At 51.7% G+C, this 15,859-nt stretch overlaps 1 protein-coding gene across 5 annotated transcripts in view; it reads left to right on the plus strand.

Moving 5' to 3' along the window:
• The window catches only part of RNF213 (ring finger protein 213), a 99,701-nt gene that overhangs the window by 52,946 nt on the left and 30,896 nt on the right, over window positions 1-15,859 (plus strand). For 4 of the 5 annotated variants that reach the window (XM_055319777.1, XM_055319794.1, XM_055319803.1 and 1 more), the window contains 12 exons: window positions 744-937; window positions 1,134-1,289; window positions 2,094-5,705; window positions 7,318-7,454; window positions 7,832-7,927; window positions 9,167-9,285; window positions 10,266-10,385; window positions 10,754-10,884; window positions 11,021-11,352; window positions 12,937-13,128; window positions 14,216-14,361; window positions 15,220-15,377. In XM_055319777.1, coding sequence (XP_055175752.1) covers window positions 744-937; window positions 1,134-1,289; window positions 2,094-5,705; window positions 7,318-7,454; window positions 7,832-7,927; window positions 9,167-9,285; window positions 10,266-10,385; window positions 10,754-10,884; window positions 11,021-11,352; window positions 12,937-13,128; window positions 14,216-14,361; window positions 15,220-15,377 — 5,393 coding nt within the window. The remainder of the gene's footprint in view (window positions 1-743; window positions 938-1,133; window positions 1,290-2,093; window positions 5,706-7,317; window positions 7,455-7,831; window positions 7,928-9,166; window positions 9,286-10,265; window positions 10,386-10,753; window positions 10,885-11,020; window positions 11,353-12,936; window positions 13,129-14,215; window positions 14,362-15,219; window positions 15,378-15,859) is intronic. The other variant, XM_055319786.1, reaches the window with a different exon arrangement.

The raw sequence follows: 15,859 nt of genomic DNA on the forward strand, positions 1-15,859 counted from the left end.
GCTTTGTCTTAGGAAGAAATCAATGTCCCTTGACTTCCCTTCTGTTCACTTTCTTGCGTTAACAGCATTACTGTCTCTGTGTGGAAAAGCTGCACCTGCACCTGCTCTCCTCCCCCAGACATGGGTGGCGCGGCCACTGCCCTCCCATTCAGATCCACCATCCGTCCCAGCAAGGACAGTTGAGGGTTCAAGAGTACATTTTTTAACCATGATGTTATATTGTGTCAGTTCTGAATTTTGCACGGAGAAGTGACCTGTTCTAAATGTTTCTGGGGACGCCTGGGTGGCTCACTGGTTGAGCGTCTGCCTTCGGCTCAGGGCATGATCCCGAGATCCTGGGATCGAGTCCCGCATCGGGCTCCCCATAGGGAGCCTGCTTCTCCCTCTGCCTGTGTCTCTGCCTTTCTCTCTGTGTGTCTCTCATGAATAAATAAATAAAATCTTTAAAAAAATAATAAAAATAATAATAAATCTTTCTGGATTCTCTTATTCCAAGTCCACAACCCTGGCACCTAATTTCCATATTTTATTTTTAAGATTTTGTTTATTTATTTGAGAGAGAGAGAGGAGGGAGCAGCAGAGAGAGAGAGAGAGAAGCAGACTCAGCGCTAAGCACAGGGCTGGATGCGGGGCTCCATCCCAGAACCCCGAGATCATGACCTGAGCCGAAATCAAGAGCTGGATGCTTAACTGACTGAGCCCCCCCCCCGGTGCCCCCTAATTTCCGTGTTCTCATGTTACAGGAAAGTCTCTCTATGTGGAGAGGTTACATAGCAAACTGGAAAGGAAGCTTAGAGACAAAGAAGTGCCCCTGAAAGTTATCCGACTCATCGACCCTCAGGTGGACGAGAAAAAAGTGCTGAGCTCCCTCCTGCCTTTCCTGAAGTCCTGCTACCAGACCATGCCTGTGATCTTCCACTTTGACGTGACCTCTTCTGTGAGTACCCCAGGTTGTCAGTCGAATGGCCGAGCCAGGGAGGACGCAGTCCCCCACATCCCACCCTGGCCCCTTCCTGTATACAGAATTTCCTCTTTCTGCATGCGCCTCAGTATCACTCCATCCAAGACCCTCAGGGTTGGATTGTATCACCGGCTGTGCAAGTGCTTACAGACCCATGTGATTCTGTCTCTAGGTGCAGACTGGACTTTGGGTGTTCATTTTCAAGCTCCTCATCCTGCGGTACTTAATGGATATACATGGGAAAATATGGCTTCGGAACCCGCGCCACTTATACATCATTGAAATCCTGGAAACGACTCCAGCGCTACCCAAGGCACCTTCAAGACGGGTGTGTACCCCGGGGCCCTTTCACGTTTCTGTGCCTGTGCTCCCTGTTTCTGCCTCAGCGAAGCCGCTGGGCACTGTGTTTGTATAGATGAATCAGCCTTTACAATTACTCTTTAATAACGTCTTGAATAAAAATAAAATACTTTTCTTGGGTAGGAGTATCTCAAGTTTGTTGCATTCATTTTGGGGTGGATGCCATTTGAGTGAAACGCCAGTGGTGCTCAAAGCACAGTAAATCCATCTGCTGGGCACACTCCGTCCTTTTTAATGCCAGCTGAGATGGGAAAGAGGCTTTTGCCATAGACACTTCTTAACAAAAGGGAGTCTTACACACACATGCATGCACATACCTGTGCTTAGTAGAGATTTTGTTTCAGGAAGTTGGGTGGCGAAGACCTAACGGTTGTGCAGGTAGCTCCTGTGATGCATCAACGTACAAAAGAGAGCAGCCCATGCACAAAGGAGTCTACAGGAATGAGTTTACAGAAAGTGGGTTCTCAAAAGGGTCTATCCAGTGTAGATAACGTGGAGGGTTAAAATGCAGAAGCTTTTTTTTTAGGAAATAACCAATGGGGGATCCCTGGGTGGCTCAGCGGTTTGGCACCTGCCTTTGGCCCAGGGCGCAATCCTGGAGTCCCGGGATCGAGTCCCACGTCGGGCTCCCGGCATGGAGCCTGCTTCTCCCTCCTCCTGTGTCTCTGCCTCTCTCTGTCTATCATGAATAAATAAATAAATAAATCTTTAAAAAAAAAAAGGAAATAACCAATGTAGTCATAACCATTTTATTCCTGTCTCCCCTTTCTAGAGCACACACACCCCCCAGTTCAATTTTCTGGACGTCTTCCCAAAAGTCACCTGCCGGCCTCCCAAAGAAGTGATAAACATGGAGCTGAATCCTGAAGAGAGCTACAATGATCCAGGGATGGATCTGACAGTGTTCCGCAGTGAGACTTTCCAGAGGCCTTACCAGTATTTGAAACGGTTCCACGAGAAAAAAAACCTCGACAACTTTCAGTACCAGGAAGGCTTTGTGGAAGGCACCCCTGAGGAATGCCTTCAGTATTTCCTGATTTACTGTGGGGTGATTGATCCATCCTGGTCAGAGCTACAGAACTTTGCCGGGTTCCTGAATTATCAGCTCAGAGATTGTGAGGCCTCTGTCTTCTGCAACTCACACGTGGTTGGAGACACACTGCAAGGTTTCAAGAACTTTGTGGTCACCTTCATGATCTTCATGGCAAGAGATTTTGCCACCCCGACACTTCACACGAATGACCAAAGCCCAGGGAGGCACGCAGTCATCATGGACGGGGTCAGGGAAGAAGACCTAGCCCCTTTCTCTCTCCGGAAGAGGTGGGAATCAGAGCCTCACCCGTACGTGTTCTTCAATGGTGACCACACGTCCATGACCTTCATAGGCTTCCACATCCAATCCAACAGGAATGCCAGCCTTGATGCCATCCATCCCTCCAGTGGAAGGGTGATCAAGAAAGACATCATGGGGCAGAAACTGTACCAGGGGCTGTTGCTGCAGAGGGTACCTTTCAATGTTGACTTTGATCAGCTGCCCAGGCAAGAGAAACTTGCAAAGCTCTGCCTGGCATTGGGCATCCAGTGGCCCAGAGACCCTGATGACACCTATGAGATCACAACGGACAATATGCTAAAGATCCTGGCCATCGAGATGCGGTTCCGGTGTGGGATCCCCGTCATCATCATGGGAGAGACCGGCTGTGGGAAAACCAGGCTCGTTAAATTCCTCAGTGACCTGCGATGCGGGAGCACCAAAGCTGAAACCATGAAGCTGGTCAAGGTCCACGGTGGAACCACTGCGGAGATGATCTATGCCAAAGTCCGGGAGGCAGAGAAACTAGCTCTCCTCAATAAGGAACAACATCAACTGGACACCATCTTGTTCTTCGATGAGGCCAATACAACGGAAGCCATAAGCTGTATCAAGGAAGTCCTGTGTGATCGTACAGTGGACGGCCAGCCCCTGGTCAAGGACTCGGGCCTTCAAATCATAGCAGCCTGCAACCCTTACCGGAAGCACTCGCAGGAGATGATCTGCCGTTTGGAGTCAGCCGGTTTGGGATACAGGGTCAGAGCAGAGGACACGGCAGAGAGGCTTGGCTCCATCCCCCTGAGGCAGCTGGTGTACCGAGTGCACGCTCTGCCGCCCAGCCTGATCCCGCTGGTGTGGGACTTCGGACAGCTGAATAACAATGCCGAGAAGCTCTACATCCAGCAGATCATGCAGAGGCTTGTGGGCTCCATCAGGATAGATGAAGATAAGACTCATGTGATCACAGAAGTGCTTTCCACCTCTCAGGGTTTCATGAGGACGAGAGTAAATGAGTGCAGCTTTGTCAGCCTCAGGGACGTAGAGCGCTGTGTCAGAGTGTTCAGATGGTTTTACAACCGCAGTGAGATGCTCCTGGCAAAGCTGGATTCCTTTCTCCAACAGTCCCATGTCAGCAAAAACAATTTTAAGAGAGATCCTGTCCTCTGGTCCCTGGTGCTGGCCCTTGGGGTGTGCTATCACGCCTCTTTAGAACAGAAGGAACCATATTGGAAAGACATCTGCATGTTCTTTCCAGAACCATATAACGATAGCAAGGTGATCCTGGAGGAGATAACTCAAACTCAGGATCTTTTTCTAGATGGTGTGTCCTTAAGGAAAACCATTGCTAGGAACGCGGCTTTGAAGGAGAATGTCTTCATGATGGTTATCTGCATTGAGCTGAAGATTCCCCTCTTCCTAGTGGGGAAGCCCGGCAGCTCCAAATCTCTTGCTAAGACCGTCGTGGCAGATGCCATGCAAGGCCCGGCGGCTCACTCGGACCTCTTCCGGAGCCTAAAGCAGGTCCATCTGGTGTCATTCCAGTGCAGCCCACATTCTACCCCGCAAGGCATCATAAGCACGTTCAAGCAGTGTGCCCGCTTCCAGCAGGAGAAGGACCTACACCAGTACGTCTCTGTGGTGGTGTTGGATGAGGTTGGGCTGGCCGAAGACTCACCTAAAATGCCCCTGAAGGCTCTGCACCCACTGTTGGAATACGGGTGCATCGAAGACAATCCCGCCCCCCACAAAAAGGTTGGCTTCATAGGCATTTCCAACTGGGCCCTTGACCCTGCCAAGATGAACCGAGGTATTTTTGTGTCACGCGGCAGTCCCAACAAGAAAGAGCTCATAGAGAGCGCGAAGGGGATTTGCTCTTCAGAGCCCTTAGTTCAGAAAAGAGTCCAAGGGTTCTTTGCACCCTTTGCCAAAGCCTATGAAACAGTGTGTGAGAAACAAGACAAGGAATTCTTTGGCCTTCGTGACTACTATAGCCTCATCAAGATGGTCTTCGCCAAGGCAAAGGCTTCTAACAAAGAGCCCTCCCCGCAAGATATTGCACAGGCTATCCTTCGGAACTTCAGTGGCAAAGATGACATCCATGCTCTGGACATTTTTACAGCCAATTTACCTGAGGCAAAGTGCTCGGAAGAAGTCAGCACCATGCAGCTGATCCAGCAGAACATGTACGGCGACCTTCAGACAGTGCCAGGCAGGGAGCTGGATGACTCTGAATCCCGCTACCTACTCGTGCTGACCAGAAACTACGCGGCCCTGCAGGTCCTGCAGCAGCAGGTGTTCTTCAGTGAGAACCAGCAGCCAGAGATCATTTTTGGTTCCAGCTTTCCTAGGGACCAAGAGTACACCCAGGTCTGCAGGAACATCAACCGAGTGAAGATCTGCATGGAAACTGGCAAGATGGTGGTGCTGCTCAACCTGCAGAGCCTCTACGAGAGCCTCTACGATGCACTGAATCAGTACTACGTCTACCTCGGAGGCCAGAAGTACGTGGACCTTGGTCTGGGGACCCATCGGGTCAAATGTCGGGTTCACCCAGACTTCCGCTTGATAGTCATTGAAGAGAAAGATGTTGTCTACAAACACTTTCCCATCCCCCTCATTAACCGGCTGGAGAAACACTATCTGGATATCAACACCGTTTTGGAGAAATGGCAGAAAAGTATTGTGGAAGAGCTCAAGACCTGGGTGGAGAACTTTGTAGAGGTGAAAACAGATCAGTTTATAGCCACACACAAATACAGCCCTTCTGAAGTCTTCATTGGCTACCACCCTGATGCTTGTGCCTCAGTGGTGCTCCAGGTCACGCAGAGGCTAGGTCCCAACTTCCCGACTGATGAACTTTACCAGAAGGTGTCTCAGGAGGCCAAGCTGGTACTGCTGGGTTGTGCCACGCCAGATGCGGTGGTTCGGCTGGGTACTACCTCCCTGGGCCTGTTCACTGCACAATTCCTGTCTCGAGAATACTACCACAAGCAGCAACATAACTCCTTTGCAGACTTCCTTCAGGCTCAGCTTCACGCAGTGGATCTGGAACGCCGTGTCATCTTCACAGAGGTGATTATCTCTATAATTTTACCCTTTTCCTCTTTCATCTCCAAAGCCTTGAATCCCATTTCAAGAATTCAGGATTCTTTTCAAATCAGCGAACAGGAGTCACATATGGATATGGTGAGACTTTAGTTTCTCTTCATCAGGTGTGAGAAAACCCAAGTATTCGTGAAAATTGAATCAAAGCAAGTTTTAAGTGCCTGTTTCTGTGCAGAGGTCTGTGCTGATAGTAACATTATAAACATCGTTTGCTTCAACAAACAAAGTGACACATTTGAGTACCGTGGTGAGGGCACCAAGGATATAAAAATGCATTGGCACAGTTCTTGGCCTTGTCAGCATACAGTGTGAAATCTGTGAACGGGTGCTACTGGCACCATACAACAGTGCTGTCCATATGGACAGCAAGGAGGAAGGTAGACCAGGGTAGGAGGTCAGAGGACCCTCAAGCTGATTGTGAAATGCAGCTGGGAAAGTATCACAGGCAGAGGTCCCTTACTTGAGCAAAGGTGTTGAGGTGTGAAACAGTACTGTCTGTGTTGGAAACTAGGGACTGGTCACTACACAGCGTGAAGTTTGAGGGTGCAAAGGCCAAGAGATGGAGATGAGAGTCTCTTTGGGGAGACTTCATGGAGGGTCTTATGAGCAGTGCTGAAGAGTTGAGTCTGCCTTCGAGAGTGGAGGGATAGAGGAACATGTGTTGAGATGTGTCCCATTGCCTGGGAGAAGTGGAGGAGAAAGCCCGATAAATGACTATCACGGGAAAGATACGCGGGTAGGGAGGCTGCTGTACCAACTCAGTCGAAGTAGAGGAGCGCGTAGATGGACCTGAGAAATAGTTAAGATGTGAATTGGCAGAGCTAGTGGCTGATACCACTCGGGGGCTATGGAAGACGGAGGACTCTAGGCATGGTTTCCTGGATTCTTCCTTGGATAACCAGAGGTTTGGTTAATTACAGTCCGGGAATGAACAACAAGTAATTGGTGGTAAATTCCATTCGGGACAGACTTTGATGCCCTGGGGCATCCAGGCAGGCACATCTATCATTCAGTTGGATATAGGGCTCAGAAGCTCTGTGGCCAGGCCAGCCTGGAGTTTGGGGTTCAGGAGCTATGGTATCAGCATGCCCATAAGGAGTGTTTTGGTTTGCTCGGGGTGGGAGGCGGAGGGCTTATGATCCGGTGTTACAGGAGAATTGGTAACAGTTATGGGGTGAAAGGGGCACCATCCATCTGAAGTCCATCTGGAAGTGTGCAGAAGACTGTGAGAGAGCAATGGCATTTGTGTTGAGCCCTAAGGGATCATCAGAATTTCTGGGAGGAGTCAAGCAGGAAGAGAGGCTGGAGTCCAAGGAGATGTGAAGGCACGTAACGACAGGATGAGTCTTCTCTCTGATACCTTTGATCACATAGGTTCTGTTCGCCTCAACACTGCCCCCCCTTCCCTTTTAACACTCCTCTGGGTTTGGATTCTTTTCTATTGTGTGCCAACTGCACAATGCATGCTGAGCCCAGAGAGGATATTTGTTGAACATCCTCATGTTTCTAGGCTTAAACCCAGCAGACCTGTAACCTCCCTTGAATTCTAGCAAATCATTGGCATTTCCTGACTCTGCAGATCACCACTTTCTCCAGACTGCTGACCAGCCATGACTGTAAAATTTTGGAATCAGAAGTAATGGATGGAGACATGAAGCCTACGATCCTGTCTCTGCAGCAGTTTGACACCGAGAGCTCATTCCTCAGAAGAGTCCAGTGAGGGTCCCACCTTCTCTCCCTGTCCCCTCGACTCCCAGCTCAGACTGCTTTGTGCTTCCCTTGCGTGGTTGCGGGGATCACTGGTGCTGTCCCCAGCACTGGTTAGTGAACACGAGGACACGTGACAGAGAAGGACAGTGTCCCATTCTCCCTGCCGCCCCCTCGTCTCAGCTGCCTTTTGCATTTCTCAGAAATCAGCATCTTTTGTCTTATTGGAGAAGCATTCACTGGGGTTTATGTGCTCTCTGCTGGCTTGTGTGCTCACATAGAGGAAAACCCCACCTGATTGATTCCTTCTTGGTTGTCTTCATATTTCCCATCACTCTGGGGAGTCCTACCACCCATTTTTTAGGACAATTTCCTTTTTCTTTCAGAAACTGCTTAACTAATGTAGCCAAATGTAAAATCCTCATTATTCAAACGGATTTTGAAGATGGAGTCCATAGTGCTCAGCTCATCGCTTCAGCTAAGTACGTTTTTGTTATTTTTCTCAGAAAGCCCAGATTTTATCCAGGACTTCCTAAAGAGTTTTGTCCATGAAAACATGATAGTATCAGAATAAAGAAATAAAAATAAAAGGGTTCTTGCTCTTCATCTCTCACAGACATGGACTACAGAAAAGGCAAAAATGGTAAAATGCCAAGAGGCATAAATAGATTATTAAGTAGGATATAAAAGAATATTCTAGGGATACATGTGTGCAGACATATCTTGGTAATTACTAATGTTAAATTACACAATTTGAATATCATGCAAGTTCAAGGGCAATCAGTAGGTAAAAGCTTTCATTTTCTATTTATCAAACGTTTTTATAGTATTAGTATAGCAGAAATCTGGTACTTTTAGAATTAACTGTGTTCCCTTGTTACTTAAGTTAGGGGAAAGGTGCATTCTGGGCCTGCGAAAGCATTGGAAGCCGTATTTCATAGCAGGGTTGTGGGTTCACAGAACCCTGGTTCTCAAGATGGAAAGCTCAGCCAGCCTCACCCCCAGCAGCCTCAGAGCAGGCCCATCGATGAGGGTTGCAAGGCAGGGCTCCTGGTCAATAAGGAGATGACACTTCAAAGCAGAAGGACACAGGAGTAGGGACGAAGAGGGTCCTGCTGGGGCAGAGCTTGCCCTCCTTCTCTCATGAGAGGAGATAATGAGCAGAAGGATATGAAATCTATCTAAAGGGGCACCCTGTAGACTCAGAGGCTGAGCATCTGCCTTTGGCTCGGGTTGTGATCCTGGAGTCCCAGAATGGAGTCCCACATCGGGCTCCCCACAGGGAGCCTGCTTCTCTCTGCTTGTGTCTCTGTCTCTCTTTCTCTATATATCTCTCCTGAATAGATAAATAAAATCTTAAAAAAAAAAAAAAGAAAAGAAAAGAAAAATCTATCTAAAGCTAAAAGGACACGAGATCAAACATGACTACTGGTGGGACACCCTTCTGCCCCCTCACGGCTTTGGGTTTTTTTATTTGCTTGGGTTTTTTTTTAAAGATTTATTTATTCATTCATTCAGAGAGAGCGAGGAGAGAGGCAGAGACACAGGCAGAGGGAGAAGCAGGCTCCATGCAGGGAGCCCGACATGGGACTCGATCCCGGGTCTCCAGGATCACACCCTGGGCTGCAGGCGGCGCTAAACCACTGTGCCACCGGGGCTGCCCTTGCTTGGGTTTTTTTGTTTTGAGTTGTTTTGTCTTTGCTTATTCGTTTCCAAAATAGGTATTCGGCCATAAATGAAATCAACAAGATACAAGGCAATGAGGACCACATCTTGGTCTATTTCATCACAAAACTGTCCCGGATGGAAAGTGGAGCAGCCTACGTGGGATTCCATGGAGGTAGGACGGAAACGTTAGTGCTAACGCTTACTGAGATCGTGCCTGAGTTCCTCCTCATCTGGTCCCGGGGTGTGCGGGTCTGGAATGAGAACACTGGCGTCGATCTCAACGATACTGCTCTCGGATGCGATTAGATTTCGTACCAGTGGCCACTGCAGGAAACGCCCATGTCTGGACCTGCTGTTCCATCGTACGGCATCCCCTTTAGAGACTGTTAGATAAACACTTGATTAGCCCCTCTGATGAGCCTTTTATTATGAGGACAACACAGGGCAGATCCTCCTGGCTGGCACTGTAATGGAAGCGCTGATGCTTGATGCCTGTTGTTTCTTTTTTTTTGTTTTTTAAGATTTTATTTATTTATTCCTGAGAGAGAGAGGCAGAGACACAGGCAGAGGGAGAAGCAGGCTCCCTGCAGGGAGCCCAATGTGGGACTCGATCCTGGGACCCCGGGGTCACGCCCTGGGCCGAAGGCAGACACTCAACCCCTGAGCCACCCAGGCGCCCCTTGATGCCTGTTTCTGGAGGAAGGGGGGGATGATATTTTAAACCTCTCTCTCTTTTTCTCCTGAGTTATTAAACCAGCGACTTAATACATTGAGACAATGGGTATTCTAGAAATCGGCACATCACAGTTTATTTCAGTAACTTCACAGGGAACAGGAGGCAAGCCTTGCCAGTTTCCCACGATCTTTACTAACTGTGATGCAGCAAGTATAACCCCAGACGTACAAAAGACTCAAAAACCTTCAGATCTCCTTTACAGAAAGGCAGCTCCTTTCATTCTTACGACCGACGTTGACGTCACAGTCGTTGGCATAGATGGCAGGGCCAGGGGGTTTCTGCGTGTGTTCTGGCCTTGGGCTTCGGGGCACAGATCATTCAGCAGCAGTGTGTTTAAACATCGGGACGCATGGTGTGGCCCTGCTCGTGGCAGCCAGGACAGGCACAGGAAGACTGGTGGCTCGTGTTCCCCACAGGCCTGTGGCAGTCCGTGCACATTGATGACCTCCAGAAGTCCACGGTCATGATTGCAGACGTGACTAAGTTGCAGGATGTGACCATCAGCCAGCTCTTTGAGCCAGAAGAGAAGCCTGAACGTGAGTCGAGAGGAAGCCTTTGGGGACATAGTGGGGACAGTAGGAGTGGCGTTCCGGGGTGCAGATGTGCAGGAGGCACACTGCAGTGCCCCCAGGGCCAGGCCACACCTTCGTCCCATCGAATCCCTGTACCTGCAGCCGCCAGGATTCCCACGGGGAAAGCCGGTCTTCGTGGATGGGGCGGCTGTAGAGTGCGGCCTCTGCCGTGTGTCAGTCTGGTCCCCGGGTGCCCGGGACGGGAGGGCGGGTTGCCGGGTGCAGCGCACACACCGGGCTGGAGGCAGGCCCACCCGCGTGACCGGGAGGCCCGGGGAGGGCGTCCGCGTGCCGCTCCCGTCCCCAGCGCCTGGCCCGTGCCTCTGTTGCAGTGGAGACGGGACAGGAGGCCGGAGACGGCCTGGGGGAGGCGATGGAGATCGAGGCTTCTGCGTCAGGGGAGGCGGCAGAGGGGAGCTCGGCACCGGAAGGCAGCTGGCGTGCGGAGTGGGGCAGGAGCGATGTGAGTTCTGGTTCCTTCTCGATCTTGGGCCTTACCCTGCGGGCCACTTCCTTCTGCTCGTGCCCCGGGTCACGGCCCTGGGGGGGGTGGCAGTGGGGGCCGCGGCCCGGGAGGCCTCACCGTGCCGCCCACGCAGGTCCTGGACACCAGCAGCCTGCTGCGCAGCTGCGTGCAGGGCGCCGTGGGCATGCTCCGGGACCGGGAGGACGCCCGCCCGCGCGGCATGCAGCGCGTGGAGATCCTTCTGGGCCTGCTGAGCGAGGACGACGCCGACAGAGGTGCGGGGGCCCGGGCCGTGCCCAGCGCGCAGCCCCTCCGCTCCCCTGCAGCCGCCTTCCTGCGGGTGTGCAAGGCGCGCCTCCACGGCCTCCTCAAGCAGCAGGAGGAGAACAGCGCGTTCAGCAGGAAGGACTGGGTGTCCCGGGAAGCCTCGAATCAGGACGCGCTCCAGGAGGCAGGCACGTTCAGGTACGGCCCGCGGGGTGCCTCGGCGGGACACCACTGCCACCCCCCGGCCCCCGGCCGCAGGGTCCTCGTAGGCTTGTGACGGCCGGTCTGCCCGTGCTGCCCTCACTTCTGAGAGAACGTTCAGCCCGTCCGGCCTTCCTCAGCCGCGGTCCGTGTGGCTTCGGGGACGCCGCCTCTGTGTGACGGGCACGGGGCAAGCGTGGAGCCCCCAGAGCTGAGCGCACGCCGGGGTCTGCGGCTGGGCAGTGGGGTTTCCTCTCTCGTCACCCCCGCTGTCCTCCCTACTTACACCTCCTGAGTAAGACGTCGTGGAGGATCAGATCTGAATCTCGATCGTTGCCCCCCGTCACTCCTCGCAGATTCCACCAAATCCTTCATTTCCCGTCACCACTCCTTCAAAGCTGCACTTGGGGCCCCTCTCCAGCCTCCGAACTTGCCACGCTCGCATCGCCCCTCCGCGCTCTCCTGTGCTGTGTGAACGCACCTGCGTGGAGCGGCCGGACCACACCTGTGACTCCCCCGGGGGGCGTGTCCCTGTTGGAGGGCCCGTCTCTGTTTACCATCACGTACCTGGGGCCTAGGTTGTTTGCCCTTTTGGGATTAAATTCCGAGGCGTGATTAGTCCTGTTTTTTCCCGACGCCCGATGTCTGCGTGCCTGTCCAGGGACGCCCCCGCAGCCAGCCTCTTCTACCTGCCACCCCGGGGTCCTTGACGCTCCCCCCACTTGGCCGTATTTCCTTCACGCAAGCGCCCGCTTGACCGTTAGTGAGCTTTGTTTCCTCGGTAGGACGCCTGTGCGCTCTCGCCAGGTCCCTGCGCGGCCCGTGCTTGAAGAGGGAAGTCATCTGTCTTCCTTCTCAACATGGAAGCTGAGTGGGCCTCCCCAGCTTTAACTACCTGGCAGTGAACGTCTTACACCGTATTACGGAGTTTAGGATCACGTATAAACATCGCGGTAACAAGGAAGGAAGCGAGTTTGTAGACGCAGTGCAGTGTCCCTGTGGATAGATGAACGTTCAGATCCAGCAGACGTAAACCATGACGAGAACTACCTTCTGGAGCAATACGCACTTTCCTGTTGCACTTGACCTGGAACACATTTGTCTCGTGCTTTATTATATTCTCTCCACAACTGGGTTTCTTTTTCCTTAAAATAACATTTGCGGTTTTTGGGTTTTTTTTTTTTTATTTTGCTTCCCCCCCCCCCCGCCCCAAATGCACGTGGTCCTTCTTTTCTTTATAGAGCCTGGATGACTTGCTTGAGGAAATAGGGAAATAGCGATATAATAGAATGCAACAAATGCTACTTGGCCCTTTCGGGGAACCGGTGACCATGTATTATGAGTAGAATTAAGGTCTGTTCCGGTCCGTCTCCAATCCTAGACGTCTCTACTTGTGAATTTGCGCCCGAGTACTTAAAAACTATGGCAGTTTGCATTTGCAGCCATAGCCGTAGCATGGAGTGGGTGGAGCAGATGTGTTGTTACTGCCCAGAAGGAGCCAAATGTCTAACGGAGGCAGGAGCCCCGAGGTGGCGTGTGCTCGCCGAGCTAGAATGAGGTCTCCTCTCTCCCGCGCTGCAGGCAGACCCTCTGGAAGCGGGTCCAGGGCATGGTGACCCCTCTCCTGGCGAGCATGGTGTCTGTCCTGGACAGAGACAGCAACCTCGAGCTACTGATCAGACAAGATGCTCCATCCTGGACAAGAGATCTTTGGATGTTTATTTTCCAGGACACAAAGCTTCTGAACATTCCTCTTGTGACATATGATATGAGGTAAATGGAGGAGTTTCTTTTTGTGGGAAGGGGAAAAAAAAATTGTGATGTAGCAGACGAATGCTCTTCCAAGCAATTGATGAAGCATAGGTTTCAGTTTTGGAATCACATCTATTTTATTTTATTTTTTTTTAAGATTTTGTCTTTTAGGAATCTCTATGTGCAGCGTGGGGCTCAAACTCACGACCCCCGAGATCAAGAGTCTCATGCTCCACCGGTCGAGCTGGCCGGGCGCCCCTGAATCACGTTTATTTTTTATTTTTATTTTTATTTTTATTTTTATTTTATTTTTTTATTTATTTGTTTATTTTTACTTTTTTTTTTACGTTTATTTTTTAAATGCTTTTGCAGCCTGAGGGCGATGGCATCTCTGTTTTGTTATAGGAATTCTCAAAAAAAAAAAAAAAAGGAATTCTCGAAAGTTCTGAGAAATCCTGGTTTCATGCCCCTTCCCTGTATCCCTGCTTCCAGAGCGCCCATCACGGGTCGAACTGCCAGCTTCAGCTTCATCTGCACTGGCGAGGCTGTGCCTCAGAGAGCCCGTGTGGCTCTGCTTGTCCCTGGTGCCACCGCACGGCCCACACAGCCTGCCCAGGCCTGCTCCTGTGCACACAGCTCCCTCCCGAAAGTTTCCTCTTCGGATCTCAAGGCCGTTGATTCTGGAGTGGGGGGGGAGTGCAGAGGGTACCTAAGTAACTGGGATCCTGGGTCTCCAGTGGAAACACTGATTTAGAAGACAAGGCTTTGTTGACCATGAGTCTTCAGACAAGTCATGTTTCGTATGCGTGGCAGGTGGGGGTGGTGGTGCAGGGTGTAGGTCCAGGTACCACGAGACCCAGTTCTGGCCCAGATGCTGGCCAGCCTGCTCGACTCCTTCCAGCGTTCGTTCGTTTCTGTCTGTGGGACAGAGATGACAGGGTTCCTTTGTGATAGAGGCCCAGAGCCGTTAAAAGGGCCTGCAGGCGGCCTCCGAAGCCTCTCAGGCACCCCTGCTGCTGAGCATGGAGAGCAACTGGCATCCGTGGTGCATCTGCTGCCTCGAGCAACATCTCACTGATCCCGGCCTCTCTCCTTTGCCTGACCGCAGATCCAAAAGTGAGATGCCCTACATCATGGTGCACAACGACATGAGCCCTCCCGAGGGCGTGTCCGGTGACGTCCCGTTTAGCTGGAGGATCAAAGACTATCTGGAGGAGCTGTGGGTCCAGGCTCAGTATATCACCGGGGCTGAAGGTGAGCCCGGGGATGCGGTCACGCGGGATGTGTGCTGTCATGCTCCCCGTCATTCCCGTTCCGGGGCTTCCAGACGGCTAGGGCACCCGCATTCAGGAGGTGGCCCTGGGGGAGCCTTTCTCGACAGTGCCAGCGACACCCTTCTGAGCCACGAGGCTCCTTGCTCGGCCGTTGCAGCCCCGGCAGCTTGACCATAGGCGTCCCGGGAAATCCCAGGATCATGCACGCTTTTGGAAGAGTCATCTTCCCTACGAGACATAGTCTTTCCAAAGTCTATTTATAGCATTGCCTTTTAAAAAGACGGGTCAACACCGTGGATGATCTCACTTCTCTGAACAAATTGAAGCCGTCTGTGTCCCGAGGAAAGAGTAATTCCCTTCTTTGAAGCCTTACCCTAACTGACCGTGCTTTCCCGCGAGAGCTTGTGACTCGGGGGGCCAGCACCCAACCTCTAGACGCAGGTCTTTCTGGTTTGAGCAGCATGTGACCCCATCCCCTGAAGAGCAGCCCACCCATTCTGACCCCCTTGGGTCCTGGGGTTCCCAAGGCCCATTAGGACCCCCTCGCCACAGAGCCTGGTGTGTCTCAGATTGTTTTTTCCCTTTGGGGCGAGCTAGGCTCTTGGTGACAAATCTAACACCTGTCCTGACCTTGTTTCTGTAATGTTCTGCTGGGAAAACACCTAAGGCGTCTAGAAAGGACCAACACGTCCTGCAGCTTGCTCTTTTGCCGAGAGCGGCCGTTCAGTGGAGCCTCCCCCACTGCTGCTGTTTGCAGAGCCGCCCTTCCCCGGAGACGCTGGGTGTTGGGAAAGAGTCACGCCTCACGCCGTCCCTCTGTGCCCTCTCCTCTCCTCAGCAGGGCTGTCCAAGAAGTTAGTGGAGATCTTTCAGCAGACCCCCCTGGGCAGGTTCTTCGCTCAGCTCAGTGTCAAGCAGCAGCAAGAACTGTTTGTGAGCTACATGAAGGACTTCCTGCTCTTGACCATGAGACCATCCACATGGGATCAACTGAACGTAAGTGTTGGGTCTAGGGCAGGGTGACACCAGCGTCACATGGACGGGGACTGCCACTCCTCCACTGCCAAGCGTGCCCAACCCCCAGCCCCCACCCGGGGCTCCAAAACCACGGGCTTTCCATTAATACGAGGCAGACCTCCACCTTCCCTGTAACACCTTCTTTTTAAGTGTGGAGTTTCTCTTGAAGAAAATCATGTGACTATTTAACGGACACAACAGGCAATAACGGTAACTGAAATTTTAGTGGACGTTATGATACTTGTGATTACCGAAGGATTTCAAACTTCAGTATGTTAAAAACACACACACACACACACACAAATTTGAGAACATACTTACAACCAGTATGATTAAGGGTTTTAATAAAATGTTCTTAGGAATCTTGGAGCGCCCAACTGGCTCCATTGGTGGAGCGTGTGATTCTTGATCTCAGGGTCATGAGTTCAAGCCCCGCCCCCCCCATCGCGGGTGGAGATGAC

The sequence above is a fragment of the Nyctereutes procyonoides genome, unplaced genomic scaffold (assembly GCF_905146905.1).
Source record: "Nyctereutes procyonoides isolate TBG_1078 unplaced genomic scaffold, NYPRO_anot_genome, whole genome shotgun sequence".
Classification (NCBI taxonomy): domain Eukaryota; kingdom Metazoa; phylum Chordata; class Mammalia; order Carnivora; family Canidae; genus Nyctereutes; species Nyctereutes procyonoides.